This window comes from Mercenaria mercenaria, chromosome 6, assembly GCF_021730395.1.
Source record: "Mercenaria mercenaria strain notata chromosome 6, MADL_Memer_1, whole genome shotgun sequence".
NCBI lineage: Eukaryota > Metazoa > Mollusca > Bivalvia > Venerida > Veneridae > Mercenaria > Mercenaria mercenaria.
Genome location: NC_069366.1, coordinates 54,650,655 through 54,672,044, shown reverse-complemented (window position 1 = coordinate 54,672,044; position 21,390 = coordinate 54,650,655). Strand labels below are relative to the sequence as shown.

At 35.9% G+C, this 21,390-nt stretch overlaps 1 protein-coding gene across 1 annotated transcript in view; it reads right to left on the bottom strand.

Annotated features, from left to right (window-relative positions):
* LOC123548847 (uncharacterized) overlaps window positions 1–21,390 on the bottom strand; it is a 116,390-nt gene that overhangs the window by 71,267 nt on the left and 23,733 nt on the right. Inside the window, exon 3 of the mRNA XM_045336431.2 lies at window positions 18,150–18,238. Within this exon, the coding sequence (XP_045192366.1) occupies window positions 18,150–18,238 (89 nt within the window). The remainder of the gene's footprint in view (window positions 1–18,149; window positions 18,239–21,390) is intronic.

Below are 21,390 nucleotides of genomic sequence, written 5' to 3'. Positions count from 1 at the left end.
GAGGTTCGTCTGGGGACTGTATGAAACCTTTGATTAGTGAGACTGCTGGGAAGTATGACTGGAGCAGAAACTTTATGTCTCAGGTGTTACCATAAACTGTGTCAAATGAAGTCTTTACCAGACAGAAATATCTGTCAAATAAGGAATAATTCCAACAACCATGACAGATCATTATCTAGCTATAATTCCTGTTATACAGTAAAATCGTTAAATTCCGTGGGCATAAAATTTCGTGGTTTGAACCATTTCTTTGGATTTTCAACATTTGAAGATTTGATGAATTTTGTGTGTTCACTGAGATTTAATCTTCAATCTGCTGACAGCAAGTGATTCTGCCTTTGTGACCAGTGCAGCACAGTCAGTAAATTTTCAGTGAACACCCCTTCAAATAATAAATGGTACTGCCCAAACTGAATGATAGATCAGTCCATTTTAGAAAGTTAGCAGGGTAAAGATTAATTTCATAGATTGACACAACCGTGAAATCCACAAAAATTATTCCCCAACGAATATTACATTAATCATGTCAAAACATAACAGTGCCACACCTCATTTCTGATGGTTACAGATACAAAAAAGGTTAAATAAGGGAAAATTATGAGAACACTCCTGAGCTCTTAACCACTGACAGTCTGTTTAAAAATGTCTAATTTAATTTTCCTAGCTGCTGTCTGGTAACAGAAAATAAGGTACACAGGCGGTCAGTCTTTGTCTGATCACCTAAACCTGACTGTAATTGCAAATGAAATGACATCGATTGGTTAAACACACCTTAGTGCTGTTTGTTTGTTTCTGGTTTAGCACTGTTTTTTCAACAGTACATCAGTTATGTAACTAGCATTGTTTTTTCAACAGTATATCAGTTATGTAACTAGCACTGTTTTTTCAACAGTATATCAGTTATGTAACTAGCACTGTTTTTTCAATAGTATATCAGTTATGTAACAGCAGGCAGTTAAGTTCTAACCATTTTTCCTGGATTCTGTACCAGTCCTCCGTTCTCTGCAAGAAACTACCAACTTACCCAAATGAATCAGACGTGGGGTACGAATGGTTTCAGACACAATTTCTTTTATCAGTCATCACAGAGAAACATATGCATTGCTCTTGGATCAAACTCACAACCTTGCGACCCACAGATCTGTGCTCTCCTTATTGAGCTAAGAAGGCTGATGTGCCATTTTGGCGGCAAAGATTTTAAATTAATGTTGATACACAAGAAACATTCTTAAACAATTATACAATTTAAAAAATCTGCTTTCAATGTGTCTGGTCACAAATTATTTCTTGATGAAAAAGCCTCTTTAATTTACCACATAAAACAGATGCTTTAACAGTCTTTAATGTCCATATAATATGACTCTGCTGGATCCATTTTAATGATGGTCATTAAACTACAGTATTCTTGCATTTATAAATTGTGAACAGGAGTGGGGTTTCCTTGAGAAGCAGTATCAAAGAGACATAAATATAACACATGCAGAGAAGCAACAAAATCAGTTACTTGCACAGAAAAAGTTGACTAGTGCAAGTATGAATTCGAGAAACACAGGTTCAGATGACCGATCAAGTCAGTTATGCATACCTTGGCTCGTTTCATTGAATTCAAGACAAGGGTTTATATGTTGATGAAGTCAAGATTATAATTTCTATATTTGGGCTTTATATACAAAAATTAAAGGGCCATAACTCAATAACAAGAGGGCCCTGAAGGCCCTGTATCGCTCACCTGACCTATGGACCTAAAGATCAGATCATCAAGATTAACATTCTGACCAAGTTTCATTAAGATACGGTCATAAATGTGGCCTCTAGAGTGTTTACTAGCTTTTCCTTTGATTTGACCTGGTGACCTAGTTTTTGACCCAACATGATCCAGATTTGACCTTAACCTAAAGATCACCAAGATTAACATTCTGACCAAGTTTCATAGAGATATTGTCATAAATGTGGCCTCTAGAGTGTTAACAAGCTTTTCCTCTGATTTGACCTGGTGACCTAGTTTTTGACCTCACATGACCCAGGTTTGAACTTCATCTATAGATCTTCAAGATTAACATTCTGACCAAGTTTCATTAAGATATGGTCATAAATGTGGCCTCTAGAGTGTTAACTAGCTTTTCCTTTGATTTGACCTGGTGACCTAGTAGTTTCTGACCCCACCTGACCAAGAACTTGACCTAAAGATCATCAAGATTAATATTCAGCAAAAGTTTCATTAATATATGGTCATAAATGTTGCCTCTAGAGTGTTAACTAACTTTTTCTTTGATTTGACCTGGTGACCTAGTTTTTGACCCCAGATGACCCGATCCAAATTTACCCTAAACGTCATCAAGATTTGAACAATATGACCAAGTTTCATGAAGATAAAGTCATAAATGTGGCCTCTACAGTGTTAACAAGCTTTTCCTTTGATTTGACCTGGTGACCTAGTTTTTGATCCTACATGACCCAGATTGAACCTGGACCTAAAGATCATCAAGATTAACATTCTGACCAAGTTTCATGAAGATACAGTCATAAATGTGGCCTCTACAGTGTTAACAAGCTTTTCCTTTGATTTGACCTGGTGACCTAGTTTTGGACCCCAGATGACCCAATATCGAACTCGTCCAAGATTTTATTGAGGGTAACATTGTGACCAAGTTTCATTAAGTTTGGGCTAAAATTGTGACCTCTAGAGTGTTAACAGTCAAATTGTTGATGACAGATGACTGATGCCGGACACAGGGCGATCACAAAAGCTCAACTTGAGCACTTCATGCTCAGATGAGCTAAAAACCATTCAACTGCGGGATTCCATGGACACTGTGTCATTTAGGCAAACATTTATGCCATGTATAAATAAGATTGCTCCATGCATTTCAAAGTTATGGCCCAGACAATATCTAAAATGTCCTTTGCCCCCCCCCCCCCCCCCACCACCCCCAGAGTGTGATCTTGACCTTTGAGAAGCGGACCTGGGAATTGTGCACTGCATGCACTCAGTTTCATTTTGGTTAACATTCAAATGCCAAATATAAACAAGACTGCTCAAGGCAACTTATTGTCGCTAAAAATATGCAAATGTACTGAACAGCTATTTTGACGACTATGTCGAGCTAATCACAAGTGGACTCAGCAAAAACAATCTATCTCCCCCAGACAGAGGAGAAATTATTAAACGACATTAACCGGTATCAAGGCAAACAAATCCATAGATCTAAAGGTGAAACTAGCAACATCATGGTACAAAGCCAATAAACTGTGCAAATGTTCATCACACATGAGTAACATTCACCAGCACAAAAAAAACAGTCAAATCCCTATAGGATTTCTCCAAAAATGGACATGGAACAACTGTCCCTTGACCCACGTCCATCCATCAAAATAACACCCTATTGAGGAAATAGCATTGTTATCTAAAACAGATAAACTGGAGTTCCAATGATGAATGTTTGTTTTTTGCTCTTAGATATTGACTGACAATAGCCAATTCTTCAGGGACATCCATGTAGCTTTCGATGGTAGACAACAAGATGTCCGCTGCTGCAGTTATTTAATTGTTCCATAAATAGCAACTGCAGTATATGCCACTGATGATGCATTTTCTGTTGGCAAATAATTTTGCAAGGACAACATTAAGTCTTCTTTCCTTTTTATTTGTTTGTTTTTGGTGAGTTTTACGACACAACGACATAGTTATAGCGGTCATGTGGCAACATTCCAGCTTTTGATTGTGCAAGAGGACCCCCAAGTACACCTCCTGGCACTATTTCTGGGCAGGCACTTAGATTACTAAGAACCACAGACCATCTGTAAGACAACTGGACTGCTTCCTCACATGGAAGAATTCTAAACCCCAAGAGAGGTTTGAACCTACAGCAGTAAGGGATAAATGATTCTAAGTCAGCGACCTTAACCCCTCGCCAAAGGAGGCCCTACTTCTTTCATACACACTATACAACCATACATGAAAGTAGGAAACTGAAAACAATTTGTTTGACTTTGTTATTGCTGTTACTGGTTTGATGTTTATACGGCACATCATTAGTCTTAAAGGTCCATTACTAAGGGAAAGTGAGTTGGCAATTTTTTTCATAGCCAGTGCATAGACTTCTGCAAGACACTAAATAATGAAGACTGGCAGGTAAAAATTTACAGAAGGTCTTTGGAACTCAAAGAAATGTATGTGTATTATGTTGAAATGTCAATGAATCGACAGAATGACCCCCCAGGTCTTTTTAACTTTCTTCATACTTCATAGAAAAATAATTGTACATATACTGCGATTTATTTCGAATTTCTACATACCAACTTTCATTTTCCAATAAAATGAAATAGTTTCTGTGCTTTTTAAAAGAAATTAAAATGTTCACTTTAATTAGTATTGGACCTTTAAGGCAATTTTCCAGCTTTTTACGGAGGTGGAATATCACAGGTTCACTTCCAGACAATATTTCAGGGCGTGAGTTGGCACTGCAGTAGAAACTGTAACCAATAAACAACTAAACAGAATATATATACATAGCATATACACTAATCAGTATAGAAAACAAAAACTGCATATCAAAAACTGACATAAAAGAGTGCAGTAAAGGAAGGAATTCATGCAAAATAAACAGTAGACCATCATGCACTAAGCTCATTCAATAAGTTTTCAAATTCAGTGTGTACTTTCTTGTCACACAGTCTGCTACTATCTTGTCAAACAGTCTGCTACTATCTTGCCATTCAGTCTGCTGATACCTTGTCACACAGTCTGCTACTATCCTGTCAAACAGTCTGCCACTATCTTGCCATGCAGTCTGCTACTATCTTGTCACACAGTCTGCTACTATCTTGTAATGCAATCTGCTACTGCTTGTCGTTCAGTCTGCTGATATCTTGTCACACAGTCTGCTACTATCTTGTCAAACAGCCTGCTACTATCATGCCACGTAGTCTGCTACTATCTTGTCACACAGTCTGCTACTATCTTGTAATGCAGTCTGCTACTATCTTGCCATGCAGTTTGCTACTATCTTGTCACACAGTCTGCTACTGCTTGTCATTCAGTCTGCTACTATCTTGTCACACAGTCTGCTACTATCATGTCAAACAGTCTGCTACTATCTTGCCATGCAGTCTGTTACTATCTTATAATGCAGTCTGTTACTGCTTGTCATTCAGTCTGCTAATATCTTGTCATTCAGTCTGCTACTATCTTGTCAAACAGTCTGCTACTATCTTGCCATGCAGACTGCTACTATCTTATAATGCAGTCTGCTACTGCTTGTCATTCAGTCAGCTAATATCTTGTCAAACAATCGGCTACTATCTTGCCATGCAGTCTGCTACTATCTTATAATGCAGTCTGCTACTGCTTGTCATTCAGTCTGCTAATGTCTTGTCATTCAGTCTGCTAATATCTTGTCAAACAGTCTGCTACTATCTTGCCATGCAGTCTGCTACTATCTTGTAATGCAGTCTGCTACTGCTTGTCGTTCAGTCTGCTGATATCTTCTCACACAGTCTGCCACTATCTTGTCAAACAGTCTGTTACTATCTTGCCAAGCAGTCTGCTACTATCTTGTCAAAAAGTCTGCTACTATCTTGTAATGCAGTCTGCTACTGCTTGTCATTCAGTCTGCTACTATCTTGTCACACAGTCTGCTAATATCTTGCCATGCAGTCTGCTACTATCTTGTCACACAGTCTGCTACTATCTTGTCACACAGTCTGCTACTATCCTGTCATTCAGTCAGTTACTATTTTGTCACATAGTCTGCTACTATCTTGTCATTCAGTCTTCCACTATCTTGTCAGACATTCAGTCTGCTACTATCTTGTCATTCAGTCTGCTACTATCTTTTCATTCAGTCTGCTACCATCTTGTCATTCAGTCAGTTACTATTTTGTCTTTCAGTCTGCTACTATCTTGTCATTCAGCCAGTTACTATTTTGTCTTTCAGTCTGCTACTATCGTGTCATTCAGTCTGCCACTATCTTGTCATTCAATCTGCTACTATCTTGTCATTCAGTCAGTTACTATTTTGTCTTTCAGTCTGCCACTATCCTGTCATTCAATCTGCTACTATCTTGTCATTCAGTCAGTTACTATTTTGTCTTTCAGTCTGCTACTATCTTGTCATTCAATCTGCTACTATCTTGTCATTCAGTCTGCTACTATTTTGTCTTTCAGTCTGCTACTATCTTGTTATTCAATCTGCTACTATCTTGTCATTCAGTCAGTTACTATTTTGTCTTTCAGTCTGCTACTATCTTTTCATTCAGTCTGCTACTATCTTGTCATTTAGTCAGTTACTATTTTGTCTTTCAGTCTGCTACTATCTTATCATTCCGTCTGCCACTATCTTGTCATTCAATCTGCTACTATCTTGTCATTCAGTCTGCTACTATCTTGTCATTCAGTCAGTTACTATTTTGTCTTTTAGTCTGCTACTATCTTGTCATTCAATCTGCTACTATCATGTCATTCAGTCTGCTACTATCTTGTCATTCAGTCAGTTACTATTTTGTCTTTCAGTCTGCTACTATCTTGTCATTCAGTTAGTTACTATTTTGTCTTTCAGTCTGCTACTATCTTGTCATTCAATCTGCTACTATCTTGTCATTCAGTCAGTTACTATTTTGTCTTTCAGTCTGCCACTATCTTGTCATTCAGTCTGCTACTATCCTGTCATTCAATCTGCTACTATCTTGTCATTCAGTCAGTTACTATTTTGTCTTTCAGTCTGCTACTATCTTTTCATTCAGTCTGCTACTATCTTGTCATTCAGTCAGTTACTATTTTGTCTTTCAGTCTGCTACTATCTTGTCATTCAGTCAGTTACTATTTTGTCTTTCAGTCTGCTACTATCTTGTCATTCAGTCAGTTACTATTTTGTCTTTCAGTCTGCTACTATCTTGTCATTCAGTCAGTTACTATTTTGTCTTTCAGTCTGCTACTATCTTGTCATTCAGTCAGTTACTATTTTGTCTTTAAGTCTGCCACTATCTTGTCATTCAGTCTGCCACTATCTTGTCATTCAATCTGCTACTATATTGTCATTCAGTCAGTTACTATTTTGTCTTTCAGTCTGCTACTATCTTGTCATTCAATCTGCTACTATCTTGTCATTCAGTCAGTTACTATTTTGTCTTTCAGTCTGCTACTATCTTGTCATTCAATCTGCTACTATCTTGTCATTCAGTCAGTTACTATTTTGTCTTTCAGTCTGCTACTATCTTGTCAAACAGTCTGCTACTATCTTGTCATTCAGTCAGTTACTATTTTGTCTTTCAGTCTGCCACTATCTTGTTATTCAGTCTGCCACTTTTCTTGTCATTCAATCTGCTACTATCTTGTCATTCAGTCAGTTACTATTTTGTCTTTCAGTCTGCCACTATCTTGTCATTCAGTCTGCCACTATCCTGTCATTCAATCTGCTCCTATCTTGTCATTCAGTCAGTTACTATTTTGTCTTTCAGTCTGCTACTATCTTGTCATTCAATCTGCTACTATCTTGTCATTCAGACAGTTACTATTTTGTCTTTCAGTCAGTTACTATCTTGTCATTCAATCTGCTACTATCTTGTCATTCAGTCTGCTACTATTTTGTCATACAGTTATTATCTCATACACTGGACTTGGCATGGTTACTTATTGGATGCTGGTTGTTTTATGTCAGCGACCTTACCCATTCTGCCCCTTGGATTGAAAATTAATCTTTTCTAACATTACAATATACTTAAAAGTAAAACTTGCTTACTTGTTCTTCAAAACCCTATCAAAAGGAAGGTGAAACAAGGAATTTATAGCACTCACAAAATGTTTTAAAGGTATATCTTTTGACAGCAATCTGGCACCTTTTTGTTCTTCAACAAACCTCTAAATAAATAAGTGAAAAATGTCAAAACATGTTGCTTTAATGCAATTTACCATCTTAAACATACAAGAAGATCTCTCTATGGAATATTGCACGACGATAAGGGCACAACGTTATTTTGTTTGCAGACAAATATTCTACATTTACTTCCATTTTGGCTGACTTATTAAAGTTATACAGAAAAGCGTGTCTTAAGGGACATCGTGACACTTGGAAACTTCTGCCTCACGGGACACCATAATTTTAGAAGTTTTCTTTCTTCTATATTAAGAAGATATTTCTGCCATCAAGATCTAATTCTTTATGGAAATTCCTGCATGGTTTTGTTGTCTTTCAATTATTCTGTCAAACCGAAGACTTGACAAAAACCCTTAAATACAATGTTCAAGCTTTCTCAACATTCAATGATTCAAAGCATGTTCATCACCTTGCATGGTATCATGCAATGTCACTTTATTATTCAAGAGACAAAATTTACAACCACATTATTCCAGTGAGGGAAATTGCAGACAGCTTTCTGTACAGAAGATTGCTTTTCAGTCTGCTGATTCTTTTCTACAGTACAAGCACTTTGAACAAAGACAATGAACTATGAAACTTTTCTTTGCCCTTGTAACTATCTAATATTATAAACCTGAAGCTAGAGCCCTTTGCCCATATAACCATGCAATAACCTGATCTAGAGCCCTATCTAACAACCTGATCTAGATGGCACTGCGCTTATAACCATCTAATAACCTGATTTAGATGACTTTGCCCCTATAATCATCTAATAATATAATCCAGAGCACTTTTCCCTTATACCCATCTCATATCCTGATCTGGAGTACTCTGCTCTTATAACCATCTAATAACCTGATTTAGAGGACTTTGCCCCTATAACCATCTAATAACCGGATTTAAAGGACTTTGCCCCTGTAACCATCTAATAACTGGATTTAGAATGCTCTGCTTTTAATGACATCTAATAAACTGATTTTGAGCACTTTTCCTTCATTCGGTCCAAGGTTATGTTGTGAGGATTTTGAAAAATGCAGTCTAGTCTTGCATCTAAGGTTATTCTATGTGGAGTTTGAATACAGCAGACTGGTCATGGGTCCAATGTAATGTTAGACTGCAGTTAGTCTTGGGTCCAAGGTTATGTTATGTGGATTTTGAAGAATGCAGTTTAGTCTTTGGTCCATGGTTTTGTTATGGGGAGTTTGAAGTCTGCAGTCTAGTCTTTGGTCCATGGTTTTGTTATGATGATTTTAAAGAATGCAGTTTAGTCTTTGGTTCATGGTTTTGTTATAGGCAGTTTGAAGACTGCAGTCTAGTCTTTGGTCCACGGTTTTGTTATGGGAATTTTGAAGACTGCAGTCTAGTCCTTGGTCCAAGTTTATGGTATATGGCCATAAGACAATAAGACAATTCCTGAAAATCAAGCATTCTGAGCTCAATCTTAAACAGTTACTGGACAATGACAATGTTACATTTCAAACTCAATCTCTGGAGCCAGGGTTTGTAATTCTGAAACTTAAGACGTTCAAATGTTAAATATTCATTCTGCTCCAGCATTCTTAAATTAGCATAGAGAGTGATGAAACTCTGCATGAATATTCATTCCTTAGCCACAGGCAGCTTGCAAAATTTCATTAGTATAGGAAAGTAGAAACCAAGTTATGACAACTGGAATATTTGCCATTCTTAAGTCTATTAATTTTTTTGTTTCTGACTCTAACTCGTGATGAATATGGACCTAAGTTACTAGCAAAGTAAGTGAAACAAAAAAATGAGCCTTGTACATTATTATTTGATGACTAATTTCCAGGTGTGTTTACTGCTGAGTATTAAATCTCTTTATTTTATATTTCTTGAATTTGTTTTTTCTTCTTTGATCTTGAGAGTTTATCATTTTTTATGCATGCAATAAAAAAAAAAAACATCCTGTTTCTCTGACATAATGGATACAGAAGATTGCATGGGGAATACTTGTGACTATTCTATCTTTCCTTAATGTAGTTCTGCACATTCGGCTTATAATTTTTTCTACATTTTCTCCGACAGAAATTTTTCTAACAAGCAGATCTTACTGAAACTTCTCATAGCTGTCATTAAACATATAATTCTTATGACATGGTGAAATAAAATGTAAAGGTGCTTGTTTTTTTTTATATTTGCACATGATTAAAGACACCCATGCATTTCAAACAGATTTTAAGACATTATTGGGAATCTGTTATTGTGTCAAACTTTTTAATATCATATTTTATCTTTAAGGTAGTAATATTGCCATTTAATAAATTTACTCACGGGTTGTCATTAAGTTTTAAAATGATTTTCATTTCCATATGCCGAATCAAGGCTTTATTAATTATCTGGAAAAATGACATTACGCAATTACTTTCAATATATCAAATGTGCAGTCTTCACTACCTAAAGAGCAATTTTTAGATATCAAATTTATTCTTGATTTAATTCATTTCAATTCATAAGGGACTAATTTTGAAACATGAATGATGAGCAATGGAGGCACAAAATTTATACAAAAAGATTAAGTTTAGACATGACAAGTAACAATGACTGCATGAGGTATTATCGGACAGGTATCGTAAATGATTATTTCAAAAGACAAAATCTAAAAAGTTCATGAAAATGCTCTCTCATCAGCTTACAGTCACATGTGAACTTGCCATTTATATATGTAACATGCCTGGATTAAAATGATGCCAAATAAATGCCTGGATTAAAACCCAAACCAAAATGGCGAGCTTAATTAAGCTTGCATTTAGGTCGCAGCAAGATTGCAGTTGCAATCTTAACAAGCATGCAGCAAGATTGCGATTGGAACCATCGCAACCATAATTTAAGCTTGCGCAAACTAATTTGCGTGCTTCCAGCAACCTATTTAAGATCTTGCAAGCTTGTAAGGTTGCGCATGCTTGCGATTGGAACCCTAGCAATCTTAATTGCGACCTTGCAAGTTTGCACAATCATAATAAAATTGCAAGCTTGCGCAATCTTGCAAACTTACACAATCATAACAAGATTGCAAGCTTGTGCAATCTTGCAAGCTTAAACACACTTCTATGGGTGTAGACTAAATCATTTGCCTCCTGCAACCTTGTAATCATATCAAGGTTGCCTGCAAGCTTGCAAACTATACTATCTTCCTAAACCTTACTTAGGTTTGTGAGACAGTTTTAATAATGTAAAAGTCTAAAAATTTAATTATATACTTCCTTCAATTTGACAAACTGCACAGTTTGTAAAACTTTCGCACTTTCATAAAACAATATTTTTAGTGCTAAGTAGATGAAGATTTAACAGTCAGTGACAATATTTTTTTAAAACAACTTATTTTTACATAAAAAGTTTAATTTTAATGGTTTAACATATTACCTCCCTTTTATATGTATCAGTGAACTAAAAGAGTTTTAAAAAGGTTACAGGATCGCAAGCTAGTCGCAATCTTGCAATCTTAAATAGTCTTAAGATCGCAGGATGCCCGCTGCAAGCTTGCAAAGCAAGACTTATCTGCAAACTTAATTTCTATCGCAAGCTTAGTCGCAACCTTAAATAGTATTAAGATCGCAGGATGCTCGCTGCAAGCTTGCGAAGAAAGACTTCTCCGCAAACTTAATTTCTATGCAAGCATCCGCAAGCATTATATTACATAGCTGCAATCTTTTTAAGATTGCTGTAAGCTTGCGCAAGCTTATGGCAAACTTCTCACAAGCTTGCCGCATGCTTGTATTTTGGTTTGGGAATGATGCCAAATACATGCCTGGATCAAAATGATGCCAAATACATGCCTGGATCACAATGATGCCAAATACACGACTGGATCAAAATGATACAAAATAAATGACTGAACTAAAATGATGCCAAATACATGCTTGGATTAAAATGATGCAAAATACATTCTTGAACTAAAATGATGCCAATTATGTCATGCCTGGACTTTGAAAGCATTCTGTCTAAAGTATCTGCAAAGCTCTGACACAAAAACAACCATTCTAAAGTGCAATGTTACAGAGGCCGTTTCTAGTATTTACACTGATGAAACTGATAGGTGTTGCCACTAATCTCATGAGACAACCATAAAAACCAGGCTTTTTCACTTCTATGAATTTTGAAAACACACTACGACTGATGCCTAAAGGTCTTTCAAAACAATGTCTGTTTCTCTGCGTAATGCCCTATACTATGTGGCAATAAAAATTATCTCTCCATACATTACAAGACAAAAAAATGTCAAACAGAACTAACAACTATAATCATAACACTCGTATATCATAATGGAATCTAACTAGATCCATTTTCACTCTTGTTTTATTACCCTCTGTTGTGCAATTTTGTTAATGCGAAATTGATTACTCAGATGTTTCTCACAAAATCGTAGAAAAAGGACATGATTTGTGTGAAATTATTGTAAATGTACAATTTTAAGAATAGCTTAGCTTGTCAGAAAGTCGGCATCAACAAATTAAGGAGATATAAAGCCAAATTACTATCAGATCATCCATGAAAATTGTTCAGTACAATACAGCAAAATATTTGAATGCTGTGAGTCTATCTAATTTTTCAGATGGATACCAGTCTAAATATATCAGGTATTGTACAAGACATTGTTAAATAATCTAATTTCTATTGCTTATTGTATCCCACCTATAAAATGATATGTAGAAACAGCAAGTCAACTGTTTACTGAAAAATTTCAAATAGCTGAGCAAACAAGAGCTGTCGGAAGCCAGCAACGCTAGAGTATTTAACAGCCTTGTTGATTGAATGAATGTAAGTCAAAAATGGCGCATAATTTTGTAAAAATGCAAAACAGAGTTATTGATCCTGTACAATGTACGTCAGATCAACATAGTGAACAAGTGTGTGAAGTTTCAATCCATTCCCGTCAGTAGTTACTCAGAGATACCAACTTACATACAAAAACTTCGTCAAAAATGGCTAAGTTGAAAAAGGGGCATAATTTTGTAAAAATGCAAAGAATAGTTATGGAAGTACGCACTGTGAACGAGTGTGTTAAGTTTCAATCCATTCTCAAAAGTGGTTACTGAGATACCAGCTTAACCAAATCAGGACACCGATTCCCATTAATGGGAACTGAGATACCAGCTAACATACAAAAACTTAACCAGGAAGTCGAAAACGGGGCATAATTTTGTAAAAAATCAAAACAGAGTTATAGAACCTGTGCAGTGTAAGTCAGTTCTTCACAGTGAATAAGTGGGTGAAGTTTCAATCCATTCCCACAAGGGGTTACTGAGAACCTGTGCAGTGTAAGTCAGACCATCACAGTGAACAGGTGTTATTCATTTCTCAAGTGGTTACGAGATACCAGCTTACCAATGGACCGATTCCATTAATGAGAATGAGTTACAGCAACATACAAAACTACCAGAAGTCGAACGGCTAATTTGTAAAAATCAAACAGTTATAAACTGTGCGTGTAAGTCAGTTTCAAGGAATAAGTGGGAAGTTTCAACCATTCCACAAGGTTACTGAGAACCTGTCCTGAGTCAGACCATCACATGACGTGTGTAATTTCATCTTTAAGTGTACGAAACATAACCAATAGACACGATTCAAATGGAACTGATACCATAAAAAAAACTTAACCAGGAAGTCGAAAACGGGGCATAATTTTGTAAAAAATCAAAACAGAGTTATAGAACCTGTGCAGTGTAAGTCAGTTCTTCACAGTGAATAAGTGGGTGAAGTTTCAATCCATTCCCACAAGGGGTTACTGAGATACCAGCTTAACCAAATTGGGACACCGACGCAGATGAATGGGTCAGTGAAATAGCTCTACAGCTCTACCTATTCTTCAAATAGTAATTAAAATACAAATAAAATGCTCTAAACTCACAGAAATGTACATAAATTTTAAGTTTATGATGCCAGAACATATAGAAACTTAAAAGCTTTTAAATATCTAGATTAATGACAGGAACAGATATTTAATCAACCATATTTCTCATTATTTTAATCAATGACTAAACAAACATCGTTTATCATTTCATGACATAACGTTTGCATTGTTAGTTAGAGATTCATAACAGTTTATGTTTGTATAGTCTGACATGCATGCTTCTGTCAACCAGGAACACTCTAATGACATGCAAGCTTCTGTCAAACAGGAGCACTGAAATGGCATGCATACTTCTGTCAACCAGGAACAATGTAATGTCAGAGAGGAGCTGTGTCTGCTGCTACTATTGAACATCCTGGACTATTTTTTTGCTACAATTTTGATAAGAAATAAAAAATCATACTGAAAATAAATCTTGACAAAACAATTCAATTGAAATAATCTTTACTGCTACATTTATGTTTGAAATTAATGATAATACAAAACTGTGTCATTATTATAATGCCAAAATTTTGCCTGAATGCCAGCATTTTTCAGTCAATCTTTAAATAAATGACACTGCAAAGTATTAATAGGCTGATTACATGATTGTTAATTCCAGAAGCAGAAACAACTTCTCCTAAAACTGACAACTTCATAACACTTTTTCAATTTCTCTCAAGTAAAATGAAACTTCCCTACAAATGACTCTATAGAAGTACAGCCTTCATTCGCTCTTCTTGGATATCAGACAACTTGCAAGGAATAACTTAAATTTCTAACCAAAGAAAACACACACAAACTTTGTTGCTGTTTTCATTTATTTGGAAACTATTCAGAATGTTTCATAAGTTTTACCTATACCATTTGCTGTCTCTGTTGAATACTGAACTGCGTCTCAAGAATGTTTTCATTTTCTTGACACGCTGCATCACAGGATGTATATTTTTTGTTCTATTTAGAGAACTCCCTATGCAAAAGCATACAAAACACCTGGATGAATCGAAATTGAATGCAACAATTAAGATGTACATTGAAAACTGAACACAAGAAATACAGCTTATAATGAAAATGCAAGGGGCAATAATTCTTTTAATTTGAGCAGCAGGTAACGTTCCACTTAAAAACGTTATTCCTATATTATTTAAAGAAGCACTGGCCTTGGAAATGAAAGGTTATGCATGGCACCACTTTTGTTAGAAAATTCAACACTCAAGACATCAACAGGAATTGCATAGGGTATACTGCACTCTAGCATCACACACTTGTACAACACACACTGACATAAAATGCAACACATTATAGCAAGAAATATAAATTTGATGAAAACACAAGAAACATAATTATTTAATTTACTTATGTTGCAAAACATTTATAAGTTTGATGCTCAACTGCCAGATGCTTTAATGCATCTTCACTGGTTCATGCAATATCATTATTTCTCATTACAATATACATCTGGGCAACTATTTACAATTTTATGACGAACAATAAGAACTTGATGACTGGACAGATATCTGCAACACCTTCTACCTGTTTTTCCAGATTCTAGTTTTGTATCGGACATCATCAAAAAATGGAAAGATGTAATCTGTTACAAACTTCACAGCTACCTATGATACCGATTTTACAGAGCACCTGTCTTTATAAAAACCCACTGGTGTTTGGTGATCAAGATAATTAGTCGGTAATTTCTCTTGACTAAGTACATATGACACAGTCAGCTTCCTTTCATTAAATCAGATATCGACATTACATTTTTATTGTTTCCATAAATCAATGGTTTTCAAATTAATTTAGCTACTCTTTGAGATGATCATCATTTAATTTGAAGGTACTTGTGATTGGCATCCAGAACTACAATTACCTGAGTGAGTCACTCTTGATAGCTTGTGTATATCAAACTTTGCCGAATCCTGTATAGTTTATCTTGCAAAGCAGTCATAAATATTATAACTAGCTGACTCAGAAAAAAATGTTTTTTTTCTTAAGTTTTGATGTGGAATCTATGTAAGCTATTTATATATCACCACCGCAGCCCATATAGGCAACCTCCGAGACCGTAAAGGATATCAGATTCAAATGCTCCAATCCCACAAGCTTGTGTTCTTAGCATCCAGTGTAAAGATCATACATGGACTCTTATCCCAAGGTTTTTAATATTTGTTGGAGTAGCGGCTCAACTAGGACCTTGGTTTCATAATAGGAAGTTACCCACTGGACCATTGTGCTGCTCTTTGAAGTTTTGATCCCAGCCAAATTTACTGTTGAACTACAGACTGGTCAACAGCAAAAACTATTGACCAGCAATTTATATAAGGTCTTATGTGATAATATATATATATATTTTTTTTTTTTTTTAGTATGTCTTGAGAACAAATTTTAACAAGAGCACCGCCTTGCGGGTGCTGACGCTCATCTGATTTTTTTTGTGTAATAGAAATATTGTCCTACCCATGATTTTCTAAGTCCAAAAAGGGCCATCATTCTTGCAAAAAGAAGGATAGAGTTATGTTTCTTGATGTACAGTGTCCACTTATGATGGTGAAAAACTGCTGCAAGTTTTAAAGCAATAGCTTTGATAGTTTATGAGAAAAGTTGACTTACACATAATACTCAACCAAGAAAATGATTTTCTAAGTCCAAAAGGGGCAATAATTATTGCAAAAAGCAGGATGGAGTTATGTTGCTTGCTGTACAGGGTCAGCTTATGATGGTGAACAAGTGTTGCAAGTTTCAAAGCAATAGCTTTGATAGTTTAAGAGAAAAAGTTGACCTAAACATAAAACTTAACCAAGAAATCTGATATTTTCTAAGTCCAAAAGGGGCCATAAATCTTGCAAAAAGCAGGACGGAGTTATGTTTCTTACTGTACAGGGTCAACTTATGATGGTGAACAAGTATTGCAAGTTTTAAAGCAATAGCTTTGATAGTTTAGGATAAAAGCTGACCTAAACATAAAACTTAACCAAGAAAACTGATTTTCTAAGTCCAAAAGGGGCAATAAATCTTGCAAAAAGCAAGATGGAGTTATGTTTCTTGATGTACAGGGTCTGCTTATGATGGTAAACAAGTATTCCAAGTTTCAAAGCAATAGCTTTGATAGTTTAGGAGAAAAGTTGACCTAAACATAAAACTTAACCAAGAAATCTGATATTTTCTAAGTACAAAAGGGGCCATAAATCTTGCAAAAAGTAAAATGGAGTTATGTTTCTTGCTATACAGGGTCAGCTTATGATGGTGAACAAGTATTCCAAGTTTCAAAGCAATAGCTTTGATAGTTTAGGAGAAAAGCTTACCTAAACATAAAACTTAACCAGGCAACGCCGACGCAGACGCCGAGGCCAACGCCGACGCCGACAACCGCTCAAGTGATGACAATAACTCATCATTTTTTTTCAAAAAATCAGATGAGCTAAAAATGATTTATTTAGGACTTAACAATGCATTAGTACAATGTCACATACAGTCACAAGAATGAAGATGGTGCTAACTATTCTTGAATTGTTCTGAAGTCAAAAGCAGATCTGTTCAAGAATATCAGAGAAAATAAAATAATTATTAATATTATCAAATCTACAGTGCTGTCTCAAAGACAGCAATTAAATGCTGTCTGCAATGATTTTTTCCTGCTATATTTAATACAAAATAAAATGCCACCTTTTATTTGAAAAAATGTCACGCTGGTAACAAAATGCCTGACTAAAATACATAATCCCCAAATGAAGATTTCTTACAAAGATATAGTGATTGAAAAGCTATTAAATTACCAATCCTGACATTTAAATGTCCGGCATCACTCTCCTGCCTGAGATAGCATCTTTAATATGTCTTCCAAAGCTGCCTTCCCTAGTCAGTTCCCCACAAATCTTGTCAATTTTGACAGACATATTTTCTGAAACCCTTTTCAAGTTATAGCATTTCTTATGCCCTTAATATAATAAAAATATGTAAATTACTCATTTCTATGAATGAGAACTTTAAAGATATAGATACCACATCCAGTTTTTAAGTTAAATGGTTATAGCACGCTAAATGATTTTAGCACACCGCAGATAAGAAAGCTTTCAGCTTATTGAGAGTAATGAAACTGAGATGTGAGGCCAGTCTAAATCTACAGCATCTGATTGGTTGATTTTGCGACCAGTCTTGAAATTGGCCAATAGCAATGCTGCACTGTGAGCCTGGTCTTCAATGTCTTAGGGTCTACTTTATAACCGTGAGGTTTGTTATTAAGACTCTGCACAGTGAACCCATGACCTTTCCTAATGTAAGGATAATTGGTTTTTAAAATATTATAGGAAAAAAATATATTTGTTGACATGAGCCTATGCTTTCTCACAGTGTCTTACAGTCTCCTGCATTTCACTAGCTACATGTATAACAAAGTTAGCTAAACGTTTCTGAAATACTTATATTGTGAAAAAAAAATTATTGTGAAACCTTACCTAAAATGAACTGTTAAAAACTGTCCTGAGGAATAAATAGTAGATGGCAGCTTGTTCCCACATAAACCAAAGTTACCCCCTGCTTCAACCTGAAATATAAAATAGATTAATGAAAAATATATTGCTGAACTCTGGGCAGGAGTTGTCTGAGAATGGAAATGCCACATGTACCTTTGTAAGAGCCATTAGTACTTCAAGAGTGGACACTTGGCGTTTTTGCAATTTTGAGTAATTCAGGAGCTGTAACTCCATACAGACTTAATTGGAGGATCCAGCAGATTTTATAACTTGGCTGAGATTTTATATCCTTAAACATTATGACCATGTTTGGTGAATGTTGGATAAGAACTTTTCAAGTTAGAGACCAGACACTGTCAATTTAAATAATTTTTCAGTAATTCAAAGGCCATAACTCCAGAGCCTCTGGGACAATCTAGCTGGTTATCCACTTTGGCCGAGAAATTGTTGACATTGCAATCAAGCTTGGTGAACATCAGGTCAAGTTAGTGAGCAGAAAACTCCAGCGGATAATCTATCCCCATCGTGCCTGCCGCCTCAGGTGATCACAATATGTCAATCATAATAATTATGTCCATTTCACGGGCATACGAAACGGAAAAGCATAAAGAGTTATGGTACCTGTGCATTGCAAGTCAGATAATTACAGTGTACAGTAGTGTTACATTTAAATCCATTTCACCTCGTAGTTACTAAGATACCAGCTTACATATGGGGCCATGATTGCCCTGTATAGCTCACGTGGCCTAGTTCTTACCCCACATGACCGTGTATCGAATATGACCTATATTTCATTAAAGCAGACACAGTTTTATGTAAATCAGGCAGAACATATTTACCAAGTTTTCATAATATTATGCTCTGACCTAATGACCTAGTTTTTGACCCTAGACAACCAAGTTTCAAATTTTACACAGACTTTGTACAGACAATGCATTCTGAGATTACGAATAAATGTCACCATCTCGCACCCAGCATCTGAAGTGCCAAAATTCAGAATGTTAGTATTTACTGACATGCAAACGTTCACAAAATACCTTTGAAACCTATTTTTACATTTCAAAACAAGGTACAGACCTGTACAAGCAACAATCTATTCAATTAATTTTGTGGACACTTTTTAGCAGCTGTTTTTAGCATAATTTGAAGTGTGTGTTTATAACAATAATTGTACTGAAAATAAATACTGGACTTAATGTAGTTTGCATTTTATTCCTCATTCATTTCTATAACACACTCAAAACTTTACTATTTTGATGCTAACAGGTAGTTCATTGCCTGAAAATACATAAAACTTCCACATACAGCTGTTGGTAATGGAATAAACATGGATTGCAGGAAATTATATCCTTCACTTTACTACTGGTAAATTAATCAAAACCTGGAAAACATATGCAGTTCTACTTGACACTGCTAAACTGTTGTGTGGTTTTAAGGATTAGGTTAATCTAAAACAAAACGCTTCTGGGTAAATACTTGACACTGTAGAAAATCAATCCTAGGATCAAACTCCGGGATTTCACTGATATAATAGAAGTAGAAGGTGAAAGTTGCCAAGTGGTTGGAGGTCTAGAGGTTCTCCCATTTAGAACTGCTACAGTAAAAGTTGCTGGGGCTTCAGGCCACTATAGAAGGGGTAAATCACTCCCTCCCACACCATTAATGAACCCCGCCCTCTCCCCCGCATGTTTTCTAATAAGTTTCAAAAGGAGAGGGCCCTAAAGGCCTGTACCACCTATCTGACCTAGTTCTTATCCCAGATACCCTAGTATCTCATTTGGTAATTTGGTTCATATAGAATATCAGAGTCAAATAAAATGAAAGTGAAATGTGTGGCATTCTTTCTTTTCCTTTTGCAATTTGATACAGTCTCATTTTGTTAAGATTTATGAAGGCAGCTTATGAAATAAATCAGTGTCTCTTTTCATGAAACATATTAGAACTGCCATATGGTTAAATGTAGGACCAAAAAAAACTCCAATAACAACAAGCAATGTTTATTTTACAACTTCAAAATACTTATAAAGATATTTTTACCTACTTTGAAAATTTAACTTATATCCTTTCCGCAGCCTTAACATACTAAAACGTATTAGCGTCTGATGGCCCTTTCACGCTTCCGTAGAAAGAACATTTATTACACGAAACTTATTTTGAAAATATTTCTGAAATGTCTAGGTTTGCAGCTCTTAAATACGGTTATATCTTACATCTGAGGCATATACTGACACTCTCAGACAACATCAAAAATGACAATTGGAGTGATTTGATGAAGTTCCGAAATTATCAATGTACCCTTGGTCCGTTATGGACCCCTGTGGGATTTGTGTTTATCCAGAGCTCAAATACTTTTTAATAGATTAAAAGCTGACATGCTGTACTAAAGCCCAGGTAATTTCAATTCGATAAAGTGCTGAAAATTGGCTCCCCAATAGGAAAAAAAAAAGTCCACGCGCATACATTTAGACAAGGTGACCCCTGCGCGTAACCCTTGACTATCTACGAATCAAAATGCAGCTTTCGCTTCAAAGTTTAGCATTTCTACTTTCATTTTATTTACTTCCGGAAATAGCTGAAGGTCAAGTGACATCATTTTCTGTGTTGTCAAAAACATACATATACCTGGCGAGGTTGCATAAATATGTGCTGGCCATCCTAAGGATATAACAAAATCACGTCTCTTTATGAACCCAGTTTATAAATTGTGGCTGACATTTTGAATCATAAATGATGTTCTTTTTTAACACCCAACTGAAGATTCTCCATTATTCGAGTACTCTAAGTAATCTTTTTGGGGGAAAATGTTAGGATAGACTTGGTCTAAACCTCAGGTAAGCTCTGCAGAGACAGCACACGACTATAAACTGTGGTCAGGAGTTCAACCTATGGTCAGGTATATGTTCTCTTTGACAATCTGACAGAAGACAATGTGTCTGAATTCATTCTTCTTCCACCATTCCATTATTTTGGGAATTTGTTGGTGACAAGGTGACCTGCTGAGAACAAGTTGGTACTGACTGACCTGTTACAGAAACTAGAAATACTGTCAGGCTGCTGTTATTGGTACTACATACCGGGGGGGGGGGGGGGGGTATATTTTGCATAAGGCCTTAGGGGATGTTTAATAAGGCCATAAATATCTGAACCGCCTCAATAGCCTAGTGGTAGAGGTTGCTCAGCATTAAAAGGGAAACTGGCTTCTCTTGTCCCTCATACCCTCGTG